Consider the following 17,312-nt stretch of genomic DNA (forward strand, 5'->3'; position numbering starts at 1 on the left):
TGCCCCCTAAATGGCGCCCCTGACCGTAATACAGCAAATTGTGGATGCGTTAAAATATTAAATAATACTTTTGATAAAGTGGATACTTTCAAATATTTAGGTTCGATATTAACAGACGAAAATCATATTCACGAAGAAATTAAATGTCAACTAAAAGCAGGGAATTCGTGTTACTATTTTGGTCAAAATCTCTTGTCGTCGCGAATTCTGTTGAAGAATTTGAAGCTTAAATTATATAAAACGATAATGATGCCTGGTGTTCTGTATGGTTGCAAAACAGGGTCGCTTACTCTGCGGGAAGAACATAGACTGAAAGTATTTGAGAACAAGATACTGAGAAGAATATTCGGACCCAAGGGGAACGGGAATGTGGAATGGCGAAAACTTCATAACGAGGAACTACATAATTTATACGGTTTACCCAACATTGTTAGGGTCATCAAGTCTAGGAGGCTTAGACGGGCAGTTCATGTAGCTAGAATGGAAGAAAGTAGAAACGCTTTCAAAGTCTTGACTGGAAGACCCATCGGAAAACGACCATTAGGAAGACCTAGAAGCAGATGGGAGGACAATATTAAGATAGATCTCGCAGAAATAGGAATACAAAGTAGAAACTGGATCCAATTAGTTAAGAATAGAAGTCAGTGGAGAGTTTTTGTGAACGCGGCATTGAACCTCCGGGTTCCATAGGCCATAGAGTTAGTTAGTTAGTTAGTTAGTGGTTCTGAAGGTAAAAAGAACCAGAACAGAAAGAGAGGCTTATAAACCGAACCAAATGGAAGTAATTGTTAATCACGCCGATATCCTTTTTCTGCGAAAAGAAAGAAGGGAAAGAGGGTTTTTTGCCCCTTGCTTACTTTATTTGTTATGACCAGTCATTCACGGATTTTTAGGGTGAAGTGAGGGAAGGACATAATACTTAGAAGTACGTAGCACATTCACACACATTAAAGTTTATATTTAAGAGAGGGAAGGATATACCGGTAGTACTTAGAAGTACCTAGAACACTCATACACATACATTCAAATATATATTTAAGTGAGGAAAGGATATAATACTTGAAAATACCTAGCACACTCACATACATGAAATGAAATGAAATACACACTCAAATGTATATTTATCTCTATGGGATACCAAATAAATTACAGATAGAAAATAGAAGGGTGTTCCTATAATAGATTTCTCCTCCACAGGAAAAGATGTTCTTCTGATTAATTGTTCAGAGCTATTTGATTTTAATTTGAAGTTATTAATATAATGATTAATTAATTAATTAATGACTGATATTCTTTCTTGGCGGAAAAGTTTGCAAGTGATCGGGAAATTCCAGGGCTTTGAGTGGGAAATCTCTTATTCTGAATCTGACAACACTGTGTAAGCGGCGCTCTATGTGAAGGCGGATGGACTATTTGGCGGAGAGGTACAGTTGTTTTGCTGTACGGAACGGATCCATAGGTTGTAAAATGTACAAAAAAATTGTGTAAGTCTTTAATTTGCCCATATTATATCGAGAACAGAACCCAAACAACCCCTGCGGTGCTTCTAAACACCTTCCTATAACACCTTCCTACTAGTACTAGTATTACCTAGTGGTGCGCAATAGTACTATCAATCCACACCGAACAACCCTTAGTAATACATGTTGTCGTCTTTGACTCGAATTTCGCTCTCTGAGGAAGGATGAGACATGGAATATGGGAATCTCTGTAGCTGTAATTACATACACATTTAAAATATAATGTTATCAAAATTAGGATTGCATCTCAGGATGTTTCGTTAGTTCTGGCGTTTCCGGACCTGTGTTAATTAGGATTTGTTTTGTTCTTCATTACCTGTGTATATATGTGCCAAGCGGTGTTACAGAATTTTTTTAACACAGTAAATATTGTAAATAATCTTAGGTAATAGTATACATGAGAACCCCCTGATCTGCTTTTCTTCTGTGTTCTATCACCACTTCTACATGAAATACCATAAATTTTCTACGTAGTGCAATAGTAAGAAGTATCCGCGTGCACAAGACATTCGATATGCGTTAAATCCTCTCCCCCCCCACACACATAGTCATAGATAAAGTACAAGGGCACTACACATGTAGTATCTTATCAGTCGATAAGTAAATAAAAGTCGCTTTGTTACCCCTTTGTAAGTTCGTACATACTCAATGAATAATCCCTAAAAGTATGAGCGTCCTGCTCCTTCGGGAACGGATGCAGCTTCATGTATACTATATCCTAATCTTAAATTAGTGATTTAATAGTACACAGTAACAAAGCACAGTATCGTACTTCAATCAATATTCTGTATATATGCCATTATTTACACTGGGCAACCTTAGGAATTTTTCGACGGACTAAGTATCTTGTGGCAGTTACATAATCAAATTTCTTTATAACGTAAGTAATTAATGTGTTTACAATATCAGTAGTAGGGTCAAGTTTAGAAAAATCACTAAAATGTAAATTTAAACTGTTCAGCGGTGTAAAAGTTTGTGGACTTTTTATACCAAATCTTTTTAACATATTTACTCGCATAAGACATATTTCTAATAAATATACATTTATGCATACTCTCTAAATATAATAAAACAACATAATACCGTTTAGAATATACGTTTTAAAAAATCTTCTGGAGATAACAGTGACAAGTATACTCTGATTAAAAAAAACGAATTTTATTTAGTAATCATAATATAGCAATAGAATGCAATTTTCTTTTTGTTTGTACATAAATTCCCGGAATATTCCAATTTTTGAATATTTTTCTGGGAAGATTCCCAGGGAATATTCCCGAGAATTTGCGGATCACTACTATACCCCTACTCGTACTACTACTACTACTACTACTACTACTTAAACTGTTTATCAGTATAGTAAAACTGCATGCCTAATAACGTAATGTAACGTAACTTAACGCATTATAACCAAATGTAACTGAATGCAGTACAATTTGGTCCATTTTTACGATTTTGAAGTTGGTCCGGCGATACAGCAATAATGTCCAATGTGTAATCTCTGAGCCATTATTTTTTTAAGCGTTAGTGTGTTTGTAGAAGAAAATATACCAACGTGAGGGTATAAAATCCACAATGTAGCAACGTGAATTTATTCCATGTTTACAAATCAAGTTAGGGTTTAACTTTACAATGCATGCATTAGCTTGTATACTCACTCAGAAAAAATAAACAAACTGAAAATGGGTCAAAACTACCCTAAGGTTAAGCTAACCCGTTCATACCGCTATTCTACTTATCTCTATCTTACACTACTATACTGAAGCGGTTCTGCTTGTCGATGCGTAGGTGGCTCGAGTATACAAGTGAAATTTGTAGTATTTCACGTAAAAATTTCGTACTTCATAATCCTCCAGAATTTTTCCCTCTCATCACAAAATTTTACTTAGCATAGATGAAATTCACGGGAACCACCTGAAATAATTTTGGTGCAATTTTACTATATCAATCTAGAATTTTAAATGTACGGAAACATTTGGCCAATTTTTAAATTTGCTCATTTTATGTCGAGAACAGAAAGTTCCCTTTAGGGCTTCTAACCCGTTCCTACTTCTACTCCTACTACTATAACTACTTATACTATGGATCTGTATGGGAAAACTGCACGAATAATTGTTTAAAACATAACCTTTTTCATGATTTGTGTGTAAATACTCGGTACGACAAAATACCTACAATAAAAAACAAAACCAATTTGTGCTAAGGTGCCACCAAACAACACGAATGCCCTGTAACTGATTCAGACACTGCGAATCTCGTGCTCTGGTGTGGGTTCTAGTAATTGCCTGTCTTGGGAAAGATTCCTCCTAAGGTTCCCTCATTCCTACAATCAATCACTCGCAAATAATTTTCGTAAGTCCAAAGGAGATAATTTACTGTTGCTAGTTCTGTCATACAGTATGCAAAATTTGATCAAATCCATTGATACGTGTGAAATGCCTCTGTAGCAAAAAGATTACCGGCCCGCACGTTCACTAAATTCCTTTTCCAAATTTGTGGGAATGACATTGTCAGATATATTTTCTCGCCGTTTTTGTGCTAAGACGAGATACAATCGCTTTCAGACAAGAACTCCAACAGAATAGTACGGACGATTTCCGCTTCATCTAGTAACTAAATTAAGATCTATGAAATCTAGGGTATAATTTTAGATTGCTAACTTTGTACAATTACGAAGGAAAACAAAATAAATCTGGATTGCAAACATGTCTTTATGTGAGCACAGTCTCAGTATGTTCGGCCACTCCGTACGCATACGTCTTTAATACTTAGTGGTAATATGTCATTGGAAAATAAATTGTAGTAGTGATGAGTAGAGAAGATTTCTGCCTAAGATTGAAAGAAATACTGCGAAAGCACCTGTAACCATACTTCAGTCCGATCGGAAAAACGTCCGGGGGAAGTTTCGTAGCTCCGGGAGGAAACATTCACTGGCGTAGAAAAAGAAACTTGAGATGAAGCTTATCAGGCAACTGTGATATAAAGTACTAACAGTCATATCTGAGTGAAACCAATATTTGTAAGAGGAGGAAATAATATACGATTGTTTGCCTGTAAGGTAGAGAAAATCGTGCAGATTTACTTTAAGACCTCTACTCGAAATAATTGGGGAAACAATATATCAGTTTTACTAATTTCCTTCTTATTGTCCCCTGAAGGATTTGCGATTGTCAACATGAAAATATGTCGCTTGAACTAGATAAAGTTCTATGGGAGCACCAGAAGTATTTGTTGAAAAATTACAATTCTTTTACGATTTGCGTATAAATACAGCTTCTGAATGTATAATGTAACAACTACAGTGCAAAAGATCACCGCCCTTTGCTAGGCAGCCACTAAAAAGCACAAATGCACTTTACCCGAGTCGTAGCAGGACGTGTGCGGGGCTGTGTGAAATGGGAGCAGACGTGTCAGAGTAGATAGTTATAAGAGTAAACGAACTCGGAGACAAGTGGTTTGATACATGTTTCAATAGCACTTGCAGTTGTTTCATACTAGTAACGCTACACTTGCAAAGATACAATACAGCGTCTGTACACTATATAGAAATACACCGCTCGTGGAAAGTAGCATCTAATAGAGCCGTTTAGCATATGCATTTACTTATTTAATGCGTCGTATAGCAGTTGTAATGTTTACGGTACTACCGGAACACTTGTAAACCTAAAATACAACTCTATTATTTTATATTAAATTTTGTTGCTTGCAGTGATTTGTTCCTTAAAGATATCTGTTTTCATGTCTTTCTATGCAAAGTGTTCTATTTTACCTGTAAATCTTCGAAACTGTGCGCCAAAACTACACCAGCTCGGAGGTAATTATTATTTATTCGTCATACGAAGAAAGAAACTTTTAAGTTGTAGAAAGGCTATTAATATGAACAGGGATTTATTTTATTTAAGTAAGTTTATTTGAAAAATTTGGTTAAAAAGAAAGGTAACATATTTCTGTTGCCTTTTTGTTTTACTTAAGTTTTAAATGTTATCAAATTAGTTGTTGATGTATATGTCCATTGGGTAGTTCCGTATTAAGATTTGATTGGGATTGATTTTGGTGTTTGAAATATGAAAAAAAACATCATTACTTAGCAAAAAAAAAAAAAATGCGAGTGGGTGTCTATATTTTAAATGTTTCGTTTCAGTAAAGTATACCATTTACGCATTCTCATAATACGTTTGTTCTTTTGTTAATGTAATTTAGGTAGCGCTGGACTGTAAAAGGATTAGGAGGGAGCCCCATTGTATATGTTACAAGATCTCTATAGATAGTCTAAGGTCATTCTGTGCGTCATGTTCATTTCTGGTAAGAACTCATATTAGGATCCAACCTTAACCAGTATGTCTATGTTTCATATATCATTGCTACAAAATTGGACGCTGAACGCAAATAGAACCAATAAACCAAAAAATACAATGAGTTATTAGAAGAAATGTAAAGAATTAAACACTGGAGAAGCAAATTAAAACAGGCGACAACGATAAATTTAAGTAGAAATTGCTTATGCTACATGCATTTGAGTAAAGGTAAATGGCTGGATAGAGCAAGCAAATCTCCATAACATATTACGACACATCTTGAAAATGTTATCCATTTTAATTGGAAAATTTGTATAGCATTGCTGTCACGTTTTATTTAAATAATATAAGCTAGTAATATAGTAGAAGATATTTTAGTTTTGGCGTTTCCTGTGCTCATGCAACACTGATCGTACGTTGAGTATTGGTAAATTTATTTGAAAAAAAAAAAGCAAGAATCGTACCTCGATAAAATGTAATAATGTATAAGAAAATTACAATGATAATGAAGAAACAACATATAGGCCTATGATATTTCATATGTAAGTAGAAGAAAGTAATAGGTTTTCCTTTCACAAGGGATAAAATTTTAAAAAATCGTATATTGAAGAGTATTTCGATATTTCTGTTCTGTATTTTTAGCATTTAGGCATATCGTTATAAGTAGTAACAAAGTTTCGGATATTTTAAAGTACTGCTTCTAGTACTTTTTATATCCCTAGTTTGATCACAAACAACTCCAAGCACTTACTCAATTTCACCTGAAGTAGCAACTGCCGTTGTCTTCTTCCTTCATTGTCCACTGCCCTCATCTGTTCTTGTTACGCCACTGTCATAAGGACCACAGTTTCTAAAGTTTAACATGCAATAAAATAAATAAATATGATACTAATCTCGTCAAGTAAACTGCAAGGAGATTGTTTATGATGCAGTTTCTTCTAAGACGGAAATCGATATTCTTCGATCGAAAAATCACCAAGCAGACGCCACCGGCTACACGCACATTCTTTTCGAACAGCAGACAGACCGACGTCTATGACTAAACTTGGTTCGTGGTACTTCATTTCTATTTCTACAGAGTTTCTACGTTACTTTACAAACTGGTTCCTTTCAACCATCTGTTCATGGTTAGTACTTTGCTTCTTTCTAGTGCAAATGGAAACGGAACTTAAAGAATCATATTATTAATTTGTTATATAAAGTACAGTTAACGAAGTTTAATTTTTAACCCCCAAATAATTTATAATCTAGAAGTAAATAATAATAAATCAAAGTAATTAGTTATATGGTTCTTATAATTTAGAAAACAAACCATAGAAAGGGAAATAAATTTCCTCCCAGGTCCCAGCAATGCACCTGGGTATATGCTAGGGGAAAAAAGCTGGAATATCCTCATTTTCTTTATTTTCCGTCCCACGAAATAGTCCCACTGGCTACCGGTGCTAGTGCCGCTTCGCCTAACCTAAGCTAACCATATTCAGTCTAACCAACTATCTCAAGGGCATTCCGTACTTTTCTTTAAAAAAATTGTGTGCATAGTTTCTTAACGTAACGCATAGTTATGCGAAGTGACGTAATAACTACTATTTCGATTATCTCTATGTTCCAGATAGGACCGCGGTGGCTCCGTGGTAGAGTGTTCACCTCTGGAGCATGTTCAAACCCTGCTCCCGCCAAGTGAAATTTGTCGTGGACAAACACCGTGTGCGTGGGTTTCCTCGGGGTTCTCCCGTTTCCTCCCACTTTCTTCATTTCATTCATTTCTGATCATCTCCGTCTCCTTTAGCCTAGCCGGCATAACCGTGGGACGTAAAACTCAAAATTTCATTTCATTTTCTATTTTCCAGATACGCAAAAATTTGTATAACATTGCTGTCATGTTTTATTAAAAAAAATATATGGTAGTAATATAGTAGGAAATATTTTAGTTTGGCGTTTTCTGTGTTCATGCAACAGTGATCTACGTTGAGTATTGGTAAGTGTATTTAAAGAAAAGAGAAAAAAGCAAGAAGCGTATCTCGATAAAATGTAATAATGTATCAGAAAATTATAATGATATGGAAGAAACAAGATATAGGCCTATGACATCTCGCATGTAAGTAGAAGAAATTAATAGGTTAGGTTTTTCTTTGACGTGGGGTAAAATTTAAAAAATCGTATATTGATGAGTATTTCCATATTTCTGTATAGTTCTGTATTTTCGGCTTTTAGGTTGGGGAGAGTAGTCCACAGTGAGACAAAAAATTTTTCTGGCGTGTATTTATTATAATATTAAAAGAGTGGAAAAAGTGAAGTAGCCATTTTTTGAGGGTATATCTCAGCTAGAATTTTAGATACATTTTATCAAAAAATGGTTTCATAGTATATGTGGGAGGAAGCGAAAAATAACCTAGGCCCTAATGTTTCACTGTGTACCAATAGTAGTGCACAGTGAGACCCAAGTTAGTAAATACATTTGTGCTTCTAAATATTGTTTTTAGACTAATTATAACAACAAATAGAAGTTTATGTACACAAGCGAACACTTACACTTTCAGGCTTTTGAAGTTTTCTCCATGTTTTCCTGCTTTTCGCAAACGCGTAACAATGTATTCATTAATTTCCTTTGAAAAAGATTTACGTTTTCAAAGCAAACTAATGCATGCATTGATATTCTCTTGTGAAAGAGCCTGAAAACACGAAAGATTTTAATTAAGCAGCCTAACAGTGGAAATGTTTCCTTGTGCACAAAGCCTATGCTACTCAAGTAAAAAAAAAATGTGACATTGATATTGTAAACAATACAAACAAACATGTGCAAAATGTCTTAACGGAAATCTATGCTTCCAAAAGCTAAAAGGAAACTATGAAATCTTTCAGTCTCTTAATTTGTATTTAGATCTGTTAAGGCACAGCAGGGAAAACTAATCTACTCTACTGAAAAAACTATAGCATAGGCTTAAGAATAATATGATATCGACAACGTCAACAATTCGCAAACATGTGCAAAAAATGTCTTAACGCAAATTTATGCTTCCAAAACTAAAAGGGAACTTGATGAAACCTTCGAATCTCTTAGTTTGCATTGGAAGCGGTTTAGGCAGAACCGTAGCAATATCAGATGGACCAACGACTGCTATATCTTGTACGATAGGCTTCCCAAACGCACCACTTTAGCACTTTTCCTTAAATAAGAAACTACATTCATCTTTTCTTGAGGGATTGAATATTACAGCGACATAGAACACATCCTTTGGAAAACGCACGAGAGCAAAATCACCTGGAACTGGCACACGATCTAAATCGGCGAATTCACTTAGGTAGTCTTCTGAAAGAAGATCTGACGCATCATTATCATCATCCGAACCACTCAGGATGGTGTCAATGTTGTCATTAATCGAAGGTTCGTCACTTTCGGTATCTTCAAATAAGTTACAAGCAATGTGCTTTTTTTTCTTTTTCTCAAGTTGATTTTGTTTTCTGGATTTGGCTTGCGAGTAGAGCTCACTCCGAAGTGTCTGTCTTTTTCCAGTTCGGCGTTTTCCAGTATTGTTTTTCTTACTTTCTGCTATCGGAAAACCACGAAACTCAGCTGGCGAAACAAATGTTTTTCCAGAGGTACCCTCCTTTAAAGTTTGGGAGATATTGCACTGCTCGTAATCCTTATCACATTGAGTCGTTGTTGAACTGTTGGGGGGGTGTTGATTTTGCTGATGTGTCACTTAGAGTGCTGAATATGGAGGATGTTGATGCTTCCGCTGTCGTCGTTACTGTTCAAGGTAAAAAAATCTGAGGGGTCAAAGATGTCCTGATCAAAGGGATAAATTTCATTGGCTTTGAAGCCTGCAACGATGTTAGTTGGTGTAAGTGCTTCGCCAACACATGCTGCAATTTGGTAAATAGGCAAGGGAACACCTGGATTTCTCAACAACCAAGAATCAACTGCAGCGTTCTAGTACACTTTTAAAGGTCCAAACACGGAGACATCTAGAGGCTATAACTTGTTACTGCACTATGGAGGTATCGTAAGTATGGTAACACCAGCGCTCTTTGCCATATCGTTTACGCGGAGAGAAACGTGGCTTTTGTGATTATCGAAAATTAACAAAGACGGATTTTCCTTTGAATTGTGTGAATATTGAATAAAGTGTTGAAGAACTTTTGGAAATATGTCTGCTGTCATCCATCCTAAGGGATTTGCTAATCGTAAGTTTCCTGGAGGAGCTCCATTTAGCATGTGCGGTTTAAAGTTTTTCCTCGGAAAGAGCGTTACAGGAGGAAGAAACGTTCCAATTGCTGAGACTATTGCTGTCACTGTCACTAATTCTCCCTTCTCTCTACTAGTACATTTGTTGACTTTTTTTGTCCCTTCCTGTGCTATGACTTTTTTTTTTTTTTTTTACTTTTGGACTGTTGTTACGCCTGTTTCATCCAAATTGAAAACACGCGATCCATTAGCAAACTGAGGAAAACGACTATACACCCCATTTAAGTTTTCAAAAAACGCATTGACATTTCCCATACTGAAAGCTGTTAATCTAAATACACTACAGCGCTCTGTTTGTCTTACGCTAAGGTTTGGGTTTCGGTACAAAAGCCCTCGCATCCACTCTACACCTACCCATTTGTGTTCTTTCCATGTTTCCGGTATTTTGACTTCATTTCTAACTGCCATTTCGTATGCCAACTCACGTAGTGCTCTTGTTGTCAATCCATAGCTTAACTTGCTGCACGAAACGGCGTACTCTGCTAGACTCTTTTCTTCCAATTCAGATAATGTCTTGCGAACACTATAGTTCGGTTGCATCTTGATTGGGACATCAGGATTATTTCTCTTCTTCTTGACGTAGTGAAATAGTGTTTGAAAGGACAGCTTCTTCTCCTTTGCTGCTTTTCGTAATGAGTACTTCTGTTCCAGTACCAATTTCACTGCTTCTTCCATTTGTTGCAGATCATTATTTCCTATCTTTCTTGGAATACCTCGCCGCCTCACCATAATGAACCTAAAAATAAAGAAAGCATGTTAAAGACGAGGAAGTAAGTTCCCTACATTAGTATACTAAGCATACAAAAAAGGCTACACAGGATGGGAAAAGTTAGGCCTATATGTAAGATTTGTTACCATATCACAGAGGAACTCGAGTAGTTCTTTAACGCACCTGCGCTGTTCCTAGTAGGTAGGCCTCTCGTAGAAATGAAAAACTATTCAACACTAAGTAGTTGCTAGTGTAATGTAGATACAGATAGGGATTCAGCTGTACCGTGAAATGAATGTTTTGTCGAAGATATTTTATTGCAATCTTCGGAATGGCCTATGTGCTTGTACGGCTTTGATTTTGTTTTCTTCTCCAACGTTAAGAAACCACGAGAACCATTTTATCACCAGACCACCAAACCTAGGGAAAATTATAGTTGCATGTGTTCCAGTGGCGCCTTGTTGGGAGGGCTTCAAATAGATAGTTTTCAAACGTTACATCTAATGTTTTTGACTCAATCCATATTAATGGTGACCTGGAAACAATGCTTGCCCCGGGAGCCACGTATCCTGATTACAGCCCTGCACCCACTATCCCATAAAGTAACACAGAGCTTGTGCGTAAACGTTTGAAACAGACGTGACAATGACGCCGTGAGTGAAAATATTGCTTTGGATTACATTCGAACAAATATAAAACACTTGGTTGTCCACCACTTGTTTGCATACGTTCCATTTTTTTAATTCTCTTGTTTTAATAAATTGATCAAGATTATGTAGACAAACTTCATGAACCTGATCGACTGGTAGTAGCGCATCTAGAAAATAGAGAGGAAAGGGGATGGACTCAAGAATAAGAAAGAAAGATAGGTCCAAAGTCCAATAATCTACTAAAAAAGGCATCTTTCTTAACGCACTTACTAGAATTTCGATCACAATATTAGTAATGTGTTGTAGCCAGTGTGCGAATTATTGAGGATGAGGCGAAACCACCTGTAAAACTAGACATGGATTGGATATGCATAATAAATTTGTTTTTCCTTATATTAATTTCTGAAATATATGTACACTTCATCCCCCTAAGAAGTTCCCGTTAATTCGCATACTGCTTGTAGCTATAGGCTAGGCTTTATTCCTTTAATAGGCACACTTCTGGAGGCCTGCTCTCAAATATATTTAGTGACATGTTTCGTATTTATGCATGGTACTCACTGAGACGCCATCTGACTGTGTACTACATGTCTGTGTCTCAGTGTGTACTTTTCAGAAGGTTAACACAACAAGTCGACTCAATTAACAAGAGCGAGTGACTACTTTCACCCGCTGTGAACCGAAACAAATCATGCCTCTTTTGAATTGTGCCATCACAATAATATAATAGGACGTGACGGCATTTTGTAACAATTGCCTTAAATCAACAATAGTCGTAACTTTAGAAGTGAAAAAATAAAAACCTGTATTTCCTCACTCGTCCACACCATGCACAAACCGACTAAGCAACTGACTGCGAACCGATAGGGTTCCAACTGCGGGAGACACCTGGCGTCAAACTCGAAAAGCTACAGAGAAAACTTAATTCTCTCAATGTATACAATGTCACACTGTGGACTACCCTCCCCTATATCATTATTTTGGTATAAGTAGTAGCAAAATTTCGGATATTTTAAAGTAATGCTTTCAGTGCTTTTTACATCCCTAGTGTGATTACAAACAATTCCACCCACTACTAAATTTCACCTCATGCGGCAATTACTGTTGTTTTCTTCTGTCCCGCTCATAAATTTTGTTAAAGCGAATAATATTTTTCTTATTGGTTTCAGATCTATTGGTTTTTCTCGAACATTAACTGCTGAAGGTTTCAAATCTCCGACGTGAACAGTTTTATATGACCGAAATGGCTTCACATTATTTCAACTTTGACTGTAATAAAATTGAAATAAAAACAGAAAACAATGGTATTAAAGGTGAAATAAAAACAGAAAATGAGTCATTTAAAGAATGTAATTATAAGCTGTGTACTAGTAACACTAATGACCATAAAGACCCTCTTGCAGTACATGTGGAATATAAGCAACGAGAAACCGCAACGGAAGGAGAGAATATCGCTTTAGGAAGGAGTGAAGATGAAACGATATCAGATTGGAAACTAACTTCGAAAGCAATATGTTTGGTGAAGCGTTTACCAACGGCTGATGTATTTGCAAGTGGCGAACGTTTTCGCAGTAATATCATGCCAACATCTTCCGATCTTACAAACATCACAGAAAGATCAAGCAGTCACATGTATGCCACTATTGGAAACAAGAACGATGACGAAGAGGATGTTCAAGAAAACGATAATCGAGAAGATGGTAGCAATGCACAGGCCCTAAGGTACGTTTAAATGCGTTTATTTCACCTCGGATTGTTTTGTATAAATATTTCTTTTCAACACTTGCAATACTTCGCTAAGTATTCATTTTTCCTTTACCTTAAACTGTGTTATTGGAATCGCAAACATTTGAACACATAAATAATTCAACCTAATGCATAGCGTTGTAAAAGGTAAGACAGTTCGGCACTGAGATAATTATGCAAAGGTAATGGTAAATTGCTATAAACCACCTTGCACCAGGGCTTGAATATCAGGATTGAATAATTACACGCTTCTGAGTAATGTCAGTATTCGGTAATTCTTTTCCTATTACAGGGAACAGTACCTCGCCGAATTATTTATATCTTTCCCCTCTCACTCAAAAGATTTCATGATATAAAAATCATATTTTAATATTCATTTATATATCGGTTTTGAAACTGTAACATTAGTTTATATACAAAACACCTGGGTAATTAAAACTACTAAATGTGGATCACACGACGGAATTATCAAGTTTTTTTTTTTTTATATAAGATTGTTAACGTTACAAAATCCTTTCACTTATTGTGATATGCTTAATATTGATGTATCACAAACGAACTCTTACTAGACCAACCATAAATTCAACTTTTCCTCTTTCACAAGTAGCTTATTTTATTATATGTCTCATTAACTTAACTGATAAAAGTTCTTTTCTCAGAAGGTTATATCTTTAGATGGAGTGTCTCATAATATTCACTTGTACCGTTTGTAAAGCTTATAGATAAAAGGTTTTTTTCTTGTTACTTTTGTATGACATTAGCAGGCAAAATAATGTGATCTGTTAAAAAAAAACGCTTTCATTCGTTCTTTGAAAACTGACCATGTTATTGGGTCAAGTTTGCTCACTGGAAGTGTGATCACTTCCGGCATTGGGACTACGGTTTCTGTCCCAAATCGCGATAGATTCCTTCGATTTCTTGGAGTTCTGATTTGGTTCTCACTTTCCTCATTGCACTATTGTTATGCGTTTCATCTTTTTCTCTAGCCTGGGTTCATAAACATAGGATGTTTAAACTTAAAATAACCATTCTACAAATAAATGTTGACAGTTAAGAAGCCCAAGGTAAGAGAATCTAAGAGGATTAAAATTCGATTGAAATCGATAGGATTTGATAACATTACAAAGAGAAGAAAGTTATGAAAACTTAACTACTCTCTTTCGACTTTTTCAGGCGAATACATTACTTCCATACTTCATTATGCTTAGGTATAGACAGCAATACCTATTCTATAACGAAATGTTATCAAGTTATAACTTTAGGGTTTTTTCTTTGTGTTTTAATAATAATTAATCACATAACCGTTTAATCAGAAATATCGAAACTGGTACTTTGTAATTGTTTAATGAAATTGGTTCAAACACTATTAATATAATGTGTGCTGTTGTACGTTTATTTAATAAGTAAGCATTAAATTATTTCAATGATTGACTTTAAGAAATTTATTAACACAAAATTTTAAGATTTTCAAGTAGAATACTTTTAATAGAAAGTGCGAGATAAAAAAGAGAATGAAGAACGAAAATAGTTAAGACTTTCAGCTACAGTAACTGACTTGTGTAGGAAATGACTTCATTTTACCCTCACTGAAACTTTGTTTTATGCAGTTTTGACTCTTGCCTTTAGGCAACCTATAACCAGTATTCAACCTGCATATATCATTATGGCGTGATGTGCTGTTACTGGAGAGGAAATATAGGTTTTGGAATTAGCCATATAGATTCACACTCAGATTAGAAACGAAATGTGAAAGTTCTATCTGTTTCCTTTCTTCTCACCACGTAAAATTTAATTCAATCATGTATTACATTTAAATAAATACACATAAGAAATGTAAATATATAATGCTCATATTTATCAAGTGTTTCTTAGACGTGGAACATAATAGGTGACGGTTGACCACAGTGGTTGTTAAGAGTGGTAGATCATAGTAATTTACTAAGGTTAAGGTACATAGTGGGCTTAGTGGTTCGTGGTGTGAAGTAGTGAGTGTTTCATGGATGAAGTTTTTATTGATTCATGCTTTTCGGATACACACATCACCTTTTTTAAATCTGAAATATGTTTGACAATTTTCTAAAATTTTCTTTATGTCCGATTAAAATTTTCAATAGAAGTATAATATTAATATTACACGTTACAGTAGTGATGAGTAATGTTTAATGTTTCGGATGGAATTCTCGAACTCATTACATTGGGATGTTTTAAGCTATGTGTTGGTTTTTAGCATTGTATTGATGTCATTTTGGTGGATTCAGTAATAACTAATTGAACGTGTAATCTACCTATATTTAACACAATATTACCCTATGCGTTCCAGCCCTGATGATTCACAACTACTAAGAATAGATAGAAAACTTGGCGACTGGAACGCTTACGATTAGATATTAAGGGTGGCGAGCACCAAACTAGTATAAATTACTCTTGTAGTAACTCTTACTTCTTTAGTCTGGACTACTTTAGTAAATTACTTCCGTAGTACCGTAATATACTCTTTTAGTAACTGTTGGAGAGCTCAATTTCTATTTACTTCTTTAGTTGTAACTAAAGTAGTAACGCCTTTTTACTAAAGAAGTAAGCCATTTCTGCACACTGCAGGTACATGCATTTCGTTTCCTGTCGAAAAATACTGATTGTCGGCAGACATTATTGCGTCACCTTTTGACAATAATATCGTGTTACCGTAATTTATGCTAGAAAGGATTAATATTTAAAGAAATGAAATGCTGTTCTATTAATGATAAGATCGGTGTATTATAAAAAGAAAAGTGGTATTAATATAGGTATGAATCTATTGTTCAATGCTTAACCCCGCCATCTACAGCTACCACTGTTCATCATTGGTGGGTGACACGTGTTAATTTAAGCGGCATCATTTGCAACTTGAGATACGAGCTAAAGCAACATGGACGTAGTCAAGGACAATTTAAGTGTTAAGAAACGTTCAAAAAACATACCAGAAAGTGAAAAAGAGCGGTTTGCTGAAATAATGAAAAAGTACATATCTATTATTGAGTCTAGAAAGCACGATGTCAACATCCTAAAAAGGAAAAAGGATGCCTGGGAAAATATACACGTTGAATATAACGCAGAAGCTGTTACACAAAGATCACAAGAGCAGCTTAAAGTAATTTGGAAGGACATGAAAGCAAAAGGTAAGAAACTGAAAGCTAAATGTCATCGAGAACAATTCCAAACTGGCGGTGGAGTAGCTGAGACGAAGATGGACGATATAAGCCAAATGGTAGTTGGTATGATCCCACAAGTTTTCGAGGGAATAACTGGAGTTAACGACAACGATGCAACTGAAGATAATGTGGTCCTTTCAAGCAACATCGATGATGATAAATACTCTGAAGAAGACAATGAAATTGCTGAAGGTGAAACTTTATCCCATAGTCATGAACCTCGGCTTGCATTCTCTGGTGGAAGCTTATCAGAAGATGAACTCACGAAGAAAGGCAGAGAACATGCGACTGTTGTAAAGAACAAGAAGTTGTTGGAGAAAGCAGGCGAGCTTCATTCGTTAAAAATGCGCCTAATACGAGAGGAATACAATGCAAAAATGTTGTTAATTGAAAGACAAAGAGAAATAATGGAAGAAGAGCATAACCTTAAAATGGAAATTTTGAATAAGTTCAAGAACGAAATGCAGCAAATTTCAGGTTCCAGTTCTTCAGGCAATGTGTTCGAGAAATTTATGTTTTTGTGAATAAATATTTTATATGTATAAACATATTTTATTTTTTCGATATTTTTCCAATGGTTAATATGTTTTTGTTTTTCACATGACATAATATTTGTTTATTATTTCAGCATAAGTACATATATTTTTTCTAATTACCACTTTATGATATTCATTTGTATTTGCAAAATTATAACAGTAGACATCTTATTTTTCTTAGAAATAATCAAAACATTTTTATTGTAAATAATCAAAACATGTTTATTGTATAACGTTGTGTACTGAAGTAAAAGAAATAAAATTTAAATGTTAATCCTCTAATTGCAAAAAGAAAAAAAAACTAAAAAGAGAGTATAACTCAAATCTAAAAGAAACTATACATAAAATTATAAAATTATGCATAAATAAAATGGGCCACATTTCGCTGCAGAAGTGACAATCCAGTGTCTTATTTATCCATTTAA

At 35.2% G+C, this 17,312-nt stretch overlaps 1 protein-coding gene across 3 annotated transcripts in view; it reads left to right on the forward strand.

Moving 5' to 3' along the window:
• Positions 1-1,378: 1,378 nt before the first annotated feature.
• LOC145667982 (uncharacterized) overlaps positions 1,379-17,312 on the forward strand; it is a 34,890-nt gene continuing 18,956 nt past the window's right edge. Inside the window, exons 1-3 of one of the 3 annotated variants that reach the window (XM_081735410.1) lie at positions 1,400-1,484; positions 5,718-5,819; positions 12,587-13,139. In XM_081735410.1, coding sequence (XP_081591536.1) covers positions 12,652-13,139 — 488 coding nt within the window. In that variant the 5' untranslated portion in view covers positions 1,400-1,484; positions 5,718-5,819; positions 12,587-12,651. Of the gene's footprint in view, positions 1,485-1,605; positions 1,717-5,717; positions 5,820-12,586; positions 13,140-17,312 lie in introns of those variants that run through there. The other 2 variants (XM_081735409.1, XM_081735411.1) reach the window with 2 other exon arrangements.

This window comes from Thermobia domestica, chromosome 13 (genome assembly GCF_964235325.1).
Source record: "Thermobia domestica chromosome 13, izTheDome1.hap1.1, whole genome shotgun sequence".
NCBI lineage: Eukaryota > Metazoa > Arthropoda > Insecta > Zygentoma > Lepismatidae > Thermobia > Thermobia domestica.